The following is a 12166-nucleotide window of genomic DNA, read 5'->3' as shown; positions in this document are numbered from 1 at the left end:
CCGCTCGGGTGCACACGCATGCGTACACTCCCGTCCCGAATTTACGCACTAATTTTCGCGCCCGTATTTTTATTTCGTAAATCTTACATAACCGAAGTGTTTAGTGGGACCAGACTAGATGGAAGTGTAGTATATTTTAATGGACTTCTGTGACTTTTTTAATAACTATAAGGATGCCCTGGAGTTGCCCGTGGTCCCGACAGGACCCAGCGGTGATCGCTGCCCCACTCGAGATACATCAGGTAGGTTTTTGAATCACCATAGTTTAAAAAAGTTCATAAATTAAGCCGGGATCCTCTTAAGTTCTCGGGATTCAATAGCAGTTTAAGAGATAAGGTATGACTGTAAAGCCGAGATGTTTTTAATGGCTTTTATGTTTTGACTTTTAAGTCGAAGACGGTACATAAAATAGCAGATATGAAAAGTGAAGAGAAATGTGGGATTTATTTACTTATAAAATTAAGTAGACCTAAGTAAGGTACTCACTTTATGTATTTTCTGGAGTAAGTACTTCTTCTTATAGTATTCGTCTTCTTTATAATAATAAAGAAAATATATCAGTACCAGAATTTCTGTTCCTTTTAGTACCTAACTAAAAGGAACAGAAATTCTGCGAAAAATAATGTCCACCGAGCTATGAGAAATTATATCTATTGCGAGCTTTAAAGGTTAAGAAGTAGCCCTTTTGAAAGGAAATATAATTGGCTTTTCTAAGAAAATTTTGCTCATTTTATAATTTGGACACTTAGCACAATGCAACGTTAAGTTGTTAACCCTAGGTTAATTTGGTGTGAACCGGGCGAAATCGGTTTCGCCATCATTTTCTTTTTAAACTTAAGGGGAAAGTGTCGGTACTCTCCACAAAAGGAAAACGATTACGAGTATCAGATACAGCTAGCTGGTATGGAATAAATTGCCAGTACATCCATGTAGGTAGGCATCTAACAGAAAATAATGTAAAAACAACAGGTTGCGATGTTATAATTTGCGGTCACCTAAACGTCCCAATGCCATGTCAATAGCGTAACGAGTTTCCTCTGAACGAAACGACTGAACAAATGAAACTATGATTACCATCGTCCTGAATGGCTATGATTACCTTATCGTGGTCAGATCAGCTGCACAGTATCAGCTGCAATGTGCATCTCAGTCGGCAGGCGGCTACGGTCGACGACGCTCGCGTTGAACGTCTTGGCGTAAATAATACGTAAATAAAATATAGGAGTGCAAGTAGTGCAACTCGATGGCAGTTACGGGTCCGTGATTTTTTTTATGGTTCGGCAATATTTTTGAAAATGCTCCACGATGCCTTGGAACTGTTTTTGGGGTTACGAACGACCACCACCGGCGTGCCGAGTGAGCGCACCTCTTCAGCTCGCGTTACAGGTAAAAATTAAAAATATACAGTTTCAATTATTGCCGTAATTATTAATTAATTTATTTATCGTTTTGTAGTTAAGTAATTTTGTTTAAATACTATTGAGGATTTACTAATTTTTGCAAAGCTTTCTAGGAAACTTCTATAGTATCTTCCAACTCCTTACAAATTTAAAACATTATAATTGAAGTAATAAAAAATATAAAAAATAATAAATTCATATTTATAGTAAACATTTAAAATAAAATTTCGTGTCATGTATACTTTGAATTTTTTTCTAATCTTGTAATTTTCCGTAATTTACTTATTTATTTTGTGCTTCGGCGTATTTCAGTTTCAGCTTCGAACCTGAAAATGTTTTATAGAAAAAACAGCATACAATCATCACAAAAATATTAAAATTCGTAATTAAATATTAAAAACAATTGAGCAATCATTGGTAAATTCAATCATATTTCGGTTGAATTTTCAGGACAATAGATAGGTACTTATTAAATACATTACCTACTGTTTACGATTAGCATAGAGGAATAAAGTATTAGTATATTTTTCACGATATTTTTCTGCCTAGATTTTTCGTTTTATAAAAACTTTAATAAGCTATGATTGAAGTCATCCTCTATGATGTGGTTATCCTTCAGGAATGCAGGATTAAACCCTTTTCCCACGCATGTCGTGGTTATAATGAGCGCAACAACTAGTAATTGATCTACCGCGGACTTCGCGATGACTGCTCCTCACTACTGTGCTCTGATTCTGCTTTCTGAGAGCGTACTCCCGGCAGCGCACCCGCAACTCCTCTGATGTTGCGAGTGTCCATGGGCGACGGTTTGTTGCTTTCCATGGTGTTTCCAGGTGACCCGTTTGCTCGTTTGCCCCTCACTTTGTAAAAAAAAAACGAGTGGGCAGTGGCACTCGGGGACTGCCGCGGTATGGCTATTGCAGTGAGTAGCTATAGTCTAGTCGCACGCATACAAACACCGTGCTGAAGACTGCCGAATTGAAACGACGTTAGACGAGTGTTAGGTTTATTATCGTTACGGAATTTCTTGATTCGGTCGCCGTGTTCAAAGCCCGCAATAAAACCTATGCAAATCAAAATCAATAAAAACCTTAATTAATTATTAAATTAAAAGTGAAAAAAAAAACCTAGAATGAATTGCACCTTAGTTTGACATTTTATGAGAATACGAGAAACGTTACTTAATTGTAGTTTTATTTTACCGAGGCTGCATTGAAAGTTGAAACCATATCGAAACGGTATTATAGTTAGATTATTTAGCAGAATACCCACTGGAACTTACTGGCGGCACTCTGCCCCTTCAATTGATGATAATATACACTTATCTCGCATGTCAATTAGGCAATACTTCCAACTACGTACTTATAATTTTCTATGTACCTTGTAGTTAAAGTTGTTCGAGTTGTACTCGTATGAGTCGTACGTACAACGGGTGAGTGCAGTATGCACACAGTATGTAGGTAGCCACTAGCCACTAGCCACTTGTAAAGCTTGGAAGTTATATTTAGTATACCGTATAGTACCTGCTTAAAAGGCAATTAAAATAGTTTTAATTAGTTTTTAAGTTTCAGCTTTGAATATAGATTTTTGCGACTTTTAATCTATTTGAGTTGGTTTTTAGGGTTCCATACCCAAAGAGTAAAAACGGGACCCTATTACTAATACTTCGATGTCGACTCAAGAACGGTAATCCGTAATAGCTAGAGAGTTGAAATTTTCACAGATTATGTATATCTGTTGCCGCTATAACAACAAATACTAAAAACAAAAAAAATATTGGGGGCTCCCGTGATTTTTTTGGGTCTGTCGCTGGTTCACACTACAGTTTTTCGAACCGCGGTTCGAAACATCGAAGGATTGTTTTTTAATTACCCGATTCATACCGCGGTTCGAAACAGAGAAGACCTGTTTTTGAATTAGTGGATTCGAACCGCAGTGTAGATAGTTCTATTATTACATATTCCTTTAAGTACAGTTAAGCTCAACATAATTAAGAAATCAACAATATTAATTTAAGTCTTAAGGCCAAACTAAAGTAAAAATATGCGAGATGGGCGCAAAAAATGCCCGACTTAAAAGAATAGGTAACATCATAAAAGAGTTATTAGCGGGTGAAATAACTATCGGTCACTGTCTGGAAAAATTAAGGGTTTAAAATTAGCTTTATAATAATAATAATAATTTTACTCCTTTTGATTGTTTTACTACTTTGTTTTTTTATTATTATTGATTATTTTAATTTTTCGACTAAGATTTTATACAGTTATGTAATTTTAAATTTTTTTATTAACATTAAATATTATTCTTGTTGATTTGTTTAATTTTTTTACTGTGATTTTATACGATTATATAGTTTTAAATATTTTTATAAAGATTTAATTCTTTTTGAATATTTAAAATTTACGACTGTGATTTTATGCAATTAAAACCTTATTATTATTATATCCATACTAATATTATAAATGCGAAAGTGCGTCTGTCTGTCTGTCTGTCTGTTACCTCTTCTCGCCTAAGCCGCTGAACCGATTTTGCTGAAACTGGGTATGGAGATACTTAACGTGGGAGAGCCATGCTTCGGCACGAATGGGCCGGCTCGACCGGAGAAATACCACGTTCTCACATAAAACCGGCGTGAAACAGCGCTTGCGCTGTGTTTCGCCGAGTGAGTGAGTTTACCGGAGGCCCAATCCCCTCCCTATTCCCTTCCCTACCCTTCCCTATTCCCTCTTGAAAGGCCGGCAACGCACCTGCAGCTCTTCTGATGCTGCGAGTGTCCATGGGCGACGGAAGTTGCTTTCCATCAAGTGACCCGTTTGCTCGTTTGCCCCCTTTTTTCATAAAAAAAAAGATACTTTGAGTCCCGGGAAAGGACCCCTTTTTATCCCGGAAAAATGTACGGTTCGCGCGCGATAACCGAGTTTTGGCGCAACGGAGTTGCAGGCGTCAGCTAGTTATTATTAAAGTTTCCCATTTTTTATGATTTTGAAAGAAATGTAATTTCTTTATTAAAAATGTGTTTTTATTCCTTTTTGAAACCACTTTTCTATACGTCTATACAAATAAATAAATGAGACTAAAAAAAGTTTGTCACAATAATTATTGGCTTAAATTCGTAGTCCGAATCCACCCATAGCAAAAAATAATTAATTAGTGGTTTCACACCACTCCAATCACCGCGGTATGAATCGGGAATACAAAATATTTCAAAAACGGTTCTTCGCTGTTTCAAACCGCAGTTCGAAATTCTGTGGTGCGAACCAGCGAAAGACCCATTTTTTTAGCCTTTTTTGCTCAATATCAATAATGGCAACAGACACAAAATTTCCAAAAAATCCTTAGTTATATTATGTGTACTTTAATATTTAGATAATAATAATATTAAAATAAAAAAGTAAGGGCTCCCATACAAAAACACAATTTTTGGTCTAATTTCGCTGGCTGGATTTCGCGCACGAAGCGCGAGTCCGACTACCACTTAAGTAGAATAACAATAAATTTCCAAAAATCCACGATCGAAGGATTAATTGCTTTTATAAATAAAAATAAGGCTGTCTATGGATAATAATTAATGATTACCACTTCATACATACGACATTCCTACGTTTTAAAAAGTCAGGTTTTACCATCGAAAGCTAAAAGAAAACTCGACTAAAGTAATTTTTCACCTCATAATGACGTATGGCCACCCACCTTAGGTAATGTTACTGGTAATTACTCGCAATACTAATTATTTTATGATTGATACCAGCTTTTTATTGGAACTCGTTTCACGAAGATACTGTAATAGGAGAAACGAAATTGTAAAAGTTGCGAAAACTTCGTCTCCCTTTCGCGAGGAACGGTGTAAGTTTAATAGGGTCTCAGTCACTTTTGACTTTTCGCATGTGGATTTAGGGGAAACAAATTGAATTATAAGTTGGTAAGTCGGTCATATTGTACCAGTTAGTTTTACTAAGCAGACTTCACAGGCCCTCGTAGACTCGCCTCTCTAGGATTATGTCACGAAACTATAACTTGGGTAAATTCTCTTCGTATATACTTACTCTGTTTATCCAATTTTAAATTCAATAATATACTCAATCTTGGCATGGTAGAACATTTTTCTTTATAATTGAAATTGAAATCAAGCATAATACTGTTTTCTTCACACATGCATGACTTGGGTGTGAATTATGAACGAAGCCACATGCGACCAACGACAATTCCGGGATAGAACTTCTATCCCGGAATTGTCGTTTGTCGCAACTCGCATGTGGCTTCGTTCTAACTTCTAACTTCTATCATAGAAGTTAGAAGTTAGAACCCTCTGAGGTAAGTTCTGACTTCAAGACAAAGCATTAAATTAAAGTTAATGATTGTACATAATTTGCAGTAATTGCGCCTTAGTATAGGTAAATAATTTATATACGCGGGTCAAAGGTTTCCTTACAGTCGATGTTCGCATTCACTGTAGGTAGTGTAAGTAAGTATTAAGTACTCAATGCTCAAATGCGGTCCTATAGTTGCAACTCACAATACCTAATTAAGTTCCATATCAATTATAATTAAATACTAAATAATGACTCATAATATTGCATTCATGACTGTTTCCATGCGACTTTTGATATGAAAATTGAAAAAATAATATTGATTTGATATAATTCATAAATAATTCATTGCCGTGTGGCAAGCTTTTATGTAGTTCACCTACGAATATAAATGATCTACTCCACGACTTTCTTTATTATCCTTGCACGATAGATAGAATAAAATAGAAAATTCTTTATTTGTACAACTTAAGACTAAACTCGAACTTAAAAAACACAATAGAGGAAAACTATGTACAAATAGGTTATAGGCGGTCTTACTGCTAGCAGCAGTTTCTGCCGGACGACCTTTAATTTTAAAATACAATAAAAAATAAGAGGTATAGTTAATTTACAGTCATAAAATAATTGATGGACATCCACCTGCTGACTGATTGTAATCTAAAGTTTCTTTTTTATTTAGATAATTTGGAATACTACTATAGGTTGTGCGTTTTAAGATGATATGGGTGACAGTTTTCATATTCCTTGCTACGGGTTTTTTTTACAAGAAAACAAAAACAATCTAAATGTAATAAATTATATTCCATCTACAAAAACAAATGTTACCTATAATTGTAAATGAATAAAAACGAAAAGTTGCTAAATGCTAACTTATTAATATAAAATTATAAATTTAGTTTGTTATTATTTTTAGCAATATTCCGCGAATATGTTGTTTTGTTATGCGAAAATGTTTTCGCGGAATATTGCTAAAAATAATAACAAACTAAATTTAAACTACCTACAGATTTCCGCAAAGTAACGCCTGATTCCATTAACTAGGTATATAAAATTATAATTATATTAACTGTAAAAAATTATTGTTACGAAAACATTTGAAAAATTTCAGATGCATGAAACGGAACTTATGTCAATAGAGATTGACTCTGTTGAATCGAAATCAAATCGATAAAAAAGGGCGGCCGTCTTAAATCGCCGGCACCACTGAAATGTCAGTACGAAATCGATAATTTCGATTGCAATTCCTTTATGAAGTGATTCGATATTTTTAAATTATCGATTAATTTTTGTTAGGTAACTTCCCTACTATTGTCAATTATAATGTGTCACGCATATCATCATAAAACGCATAAACTTATAATTAATAATAATAATAATAATTTTATGAGTGACGTTTCTTGCGGTTGCATTGATTTTACTATTTTAAAAAGGTAAATATTTTTTTAAATGAACGTACAAAATAATATAGTATTTCCTGATCTCGTGAGATTTTCGCAAGAACACAAATCGTTTTTAACAAAGATTGACAGCAAATCAACAGCAATATACGGGTCTATGCCCCCTAGCATGAGTGCTGTTTGGAATGTATGATCTGGATGTACCATCGGAGAAATTGATTCTTGGTCATTCGCACGGGTTATGTCAAATCAATGTTAGCAATGCATTTCTGTACTGAATTGACAGATTTCGTGAACGTAAGACGTCTTGCAAATCTGTCAAATCCATACAAATTTAGAAATGCATCTGCCATCTACGCGTCGCTTTGCGGTCTGAATTGACCCGGGCCAATTCAGTTAACAACGAGACGCGTAGATGCATTTCTATTGATTTAGAAATGCATCTACGCGTCGCGTAGCGGTCTGAATTGACCCTAAGTCGTGATCGGTGGACTGGGTTTAACATAATGCAATCAAACTCTATAGGTCTGCCATCTGCCCGTGAATCAAATTCTGTGATAGTACTATACTATCAGAGAAATTGGAAATCTGGTCGGGTTATATCAATTCTTTTTTATTTAGTCGTAACTTTATGCCTATAAATCAATATATCTTTCGAAAATATAAAAAGAAGAGTTTAACAATACTTAAATTATTATTGAACCTAGATGTTGCCCACAATTTTCATTTTCCTTAACATTTACCATTATGATAATATTAAGTGATAACTGATATAGTAACCCTTTCCCGGAACTTAAAGTATCTTTAAAGTTTAAACCTAATTTCATCAAAAATAGTTAAAGAATGTTAAAGAGGACTAAGCTGTCGCAATCATTGTATTGAGTGAATTATATAACACACAATCTGAAACGCACAACAGTAACAAAATTATTTAAAGACCTTATTTAATACAAAACAAACCGAGTTTATTACAATTTATTTAAAATATTCATAGCGTCTTACATCAAGATGTCACCATGTAATTAGATTATGAAATATTTAAACATGTGATAACTGTACATACAAAATTTTTCATGTAAATGGCCTCGGACAAACGAGCATAACACCTGGGGCTGTGTGCCGTTACGTCTCTACGTCACTAAAATAAACAACAATATATATTCAGAACATATTATTCTTGACGATCTGAACACTATACGTGAAGAAATCGATTCAATAATGTGTACTCCTTTTATGTACCATCGAGGAAATTGATTTCTAGGTAATTGACAGACTTACGTTATGTGGTCGGCTTATGCCAATTCAATGTTAGCTGTGATCAGTCGGATGAGTTTGACTTATCGACCAAATTACTTAGGTCTGACATCTGCCTAGGAATCAACTTCTCTGATAGTACTTAGAGAAAAAATGAAGAATGTTTAGACTGCTTTGTAAAAAATGGAAAAAGAAAATGTTTCTGCTTTGTAAGTACCCTGTAGATCTGACAAGGAAAATTTGCTTTTTCTTCGTAAAACATATTATCCTACTATATATTTCGGAAATATGTAGATCAAATTTTTTACAGACCTTTGCAAGTCGCAACATTGGCTCCTTTTCGTTTTTATTTCAAAAAGTGTTTAGTTCACAAGATGAAACATGCAGTTAATATGAGCTATAAAGTAGTAACGCGAATAACGAGGCTAATAAAACGCAGATGATCGGCGGCTACGACTTACAAGGTAGAGTTCTGCAAGTGGGTACAATTAGTATCTAGAGTTCAGTATTAATTCACCATTATTAACCATATTGTCATTGGTAATGTCTTAGATACAATGCCAATGACGACAATGCATTGTCGTTATATTCACATACACGTTATACATTGCAATGTGTATTGTAATTTGTGTTACTATGTTTTGGTGTAGAGATGGTTTTATGTTTAATAGTACTCTATTTTATTATAGTTTATATATTTTGATTGTATTCTCTCTGTATTGTGTGCACATTAAAGAATATTTGATTGATTGCAATTAAAAACTCTACATTAATTTCCCTCCAGAATCAAAAGCTTTGAAAATTAGCGCCAAGTTAAAAATCATAGTGAAATAATGTTATGAACTCAGTTGTACCTATCTCAGAGTCCTAAAACTTTTCGCCATCATAATATTATGGAAACTTCAATTGCCTACAATATACATGTACTTACATAATAATAAAACAATAAAAAATAGAAATATATCAATAACATAATATATACATGGTCGCTGTTAAGCATTAGTGTCCTAACCCACAATTTTTTTTGTTGTTAAATTTTGAATGCAGTCTTGTTCTAAATCATCTACAGAACATAACTGCATTCATAACTCAATACAAATGTGTGGGTTAGTACACGAATGCTTAACAGCGTCCACATATGAATAACATTAAAAGATTGCATTTATCTATAATTATTATACTTATAAGTTATAACAATCTTACTGACCTACGGGTTATCAATATGCAATACATTAGCGCTCTACTTTTTCATATCCGAACGAACGAAAATCGATAATTTAAAATCGATGCGCTCGCTCCGTCCAGATATACGGAGGTTCTGTTAGCTATTGTTTCGTGGGTGACATCATTGGCTAGTGGACTTAACGGTAGAGTGGTAATGTGTGATGTTGTGACACTCACACTAGCCGGCCTCTTGCGCAAGTGCAGCGCCCACGCCCGCTCCCGCGCTCGGCGCCACCTTCAGCCAAGTTCACTGTCACGCATCACCAAATCTTTGCTCTGGTTTCGGCAGTATACGATATCAACGAAACTTAATACACTCTTGATTTCGAAAGAATACAAATTGAGTTAGGCAGGAGGTTCTCACAGAAAGCGCGCCGACTAATCTGTTACGAGTCGTTTTAATTGAGGTACACAGCAATTTTGGGGAGAAAACGCTTGTCGTGTTCGAAGGCGACGGGCATCGGCCTAAGTGCTTTTACTAGTCGCCTTTGTTTTATTAGCTGTTAGAAGCGTTTATTAACATATAGGGTATAAAAACCCGGTAGCCAGTAGTGGGCAGCGGCTAATGGAGACACTGCCTGACTTAAAGATACAAGTTTGGGGCTAGAAGTTGGTAATGATGTTAAATAATTCGCAAGGGTGATGACTCGGGTATCAAAACTCAAACGCCGCAAGATACATAATCGTCCTGCGGATTGCGTTGCAATATTTTCTACTCTTTGTCAAAACTTTATTTTCAAATTGCAGTTATTTTCTCCTTCGTTGTACAAAATGTTTGTAGCTCTATGCTTGCTTGTTAGTTTTCAGTCTTTTACAACTGGCGACAACTTTAAAAACTTCTTGTGCTAGTTTTCGTTACAAAGTGGGATACAGGAAGTTGTGAAAACTGGGGTAAACCAAGGGGAAGCTTCCATCCAACGTCACCGTGCTCTGGGACAAAATATGTAACATAGAGCCTAACAGTAAATCAATTATTTTGATTATTCATGACTTCGGAGGCTAATCAATATCATTAAATGCTTTATTTTATAAACGTTAACATGTTTAGTTGTTAAATTAATTAAACAAATTGCATTTTTCTTGGAAAGTGTAAAGCTTTCAAGTTATGTATTTACGTGTTTGTTTACTATTAGGGGCATGGGATTGCGCGTGTAAACAATCGAATAAGAGATACGCTTCGGTTTATGAATGGCTGACCGGGCACGGAGCCACGGGCTTTGTGTGGGTTCATTTTCCGTTATGTATTCACCATTGACGAGTTAATTAGGAGCATGTGCGCGTGCGCATAGCCGTGCCGCGTGCGATGTGCACTGACAAGGGCCCTTTGCAGTGGCTCTTTTGACTTTTGACAGACTTCATGCTCTAGCTAGGCAATATGCATTTAATTTTCCGCAAGGATTCAAGTAATTCTAACTCTAGAAGGTCCAAAGGCTAGGTCAAAAACTTGGTAAGAAAATATAAGGAGAATAAAACGTTCATATAAACGTTCAACGTTATAACAAAATATTGTTGTCAGTTTTTAAAACAATATACGCTTTAAATTAGTGTATCATTCATCAAATAATCCAAATACCTCTCCTGAGGATTCATCAATTGGAAACAAAGAACGTTAAAGGTCGGGTGTCGGGTCTTTGAGGATCCCGGATGATTTACGAGACATTCCAGCGACGGCCGCACTACCGGCTAGAGATTAAGGGTCTACAGTCCCAGCACTCCGACTAAGCCTTTGTCACTAGTTCGTTTACATTTTACGTAAATTTTTAATCAATTAGATACTTAGGAGTTTAGGATTTTGAAATGTAAAGTAATTCCCTACTTTACATTTCAAAGTCCTAAATTCCTTTTTTTTAAATTTTAAACTAGTAAGCGTGTTTAGTATTGTTTTAACATTAGGGACGGCTTTACCCTCCCTAATGACCAATATAAATTCAAATTATATCGTAATTTGTGAACTCATTACACCTCGGTCCCCGACTTAAAGAATTTATGTCACATCTCAGGTGAGATAATAGGACACAAAAACGACTATATTTCGGGAGGGTCTTAGCAGGGTTGGATTTATTGCTATGAGAAAATCCCCCGCGAAGACAGTTACATGCCTCGCTCTCAGGATTGAGTTTTTTAGCCCAGGAAGAACAGAAGAGGAATTAACATAGTTATTCTGAGAGTTACGATGAAATGAGCAAAATAAAAATAAAAAAATGCTTATTATAAGAACCTTTATTATTAATCCAATTGCATTAATGAAATATTTTAAAATTAACTCTCCACTTGTCGGCTGTCGCCTACACATTTTTTTGGATACTCGCTAAAAGTTGAAAAATTTTAGTCATTATGTTACGCCAGAGACCACTCCCACTACCTGCGGCTAGCTATACCAAGAAGCCCAAACCTTTGACCGGTAATCAGCCGACTTCTAATGTTTGCCCGTGCGTAAATATTTAGAGCTTACGAACGGCCGCGTCAAAATAAAAACCGAAGGCGATGAAACGAGCGTTTTATTCCCCGACCCAAATGTGTAATTGTTCGACCGGATATTGCACAGTTCGGGAACTGACTAAAGTGTAAAGTGTTGACCGGA

General features: G+C 35.4%; 1 protein-coding gene across 3 annotated transcripts in view; it reads left to right on the top strand.

Moving 5' to 3' along the window:
- The first annotated feature begins 158 nt into the window (after positions 1-158).
- The window catches only part of LOC121733529 (tensin-2-like), a 119118-nt gene continuing 107110 nt past the window's right edge, over positions 159-12166 (top strand). For 2 of the 3 annotated variants that reach the window (XM_042123801.1, XM_042123810.1), the window contains exon 1: positions 1141-1386. In XM_042123801.1, the coding sequence (XP_041979735.1) occupies positions 1306-1386 (81 nt within the window). In that variant the 5' untranslated portion in view covers positions 1141-1305. Of the gene's footprint in view, positions 243-1140; positions 1387-12166 lie in introns of those variants that run through there. The other variant, XM_042123819.1, reaches the window with a different exon arrangement.

Source organism: Aricia agestis, chromosome 1 (genome assembly GCF_905147365.1).
Source record: "Aricia agestis chromosome 1, ilAriAges1.1, whole genome shotgun sequence".
NCBI lineage: Eukaryota > Metazoa > Arthropoda > Insecta > Lepidoptera > Lycaenidae > Aricia > Aricia agestis.
The sequence above is the reverse complement of the archived record's forward strand: the minus strand, read 5'-3'. Positions and strand labels throughout refer to the sequence as shown.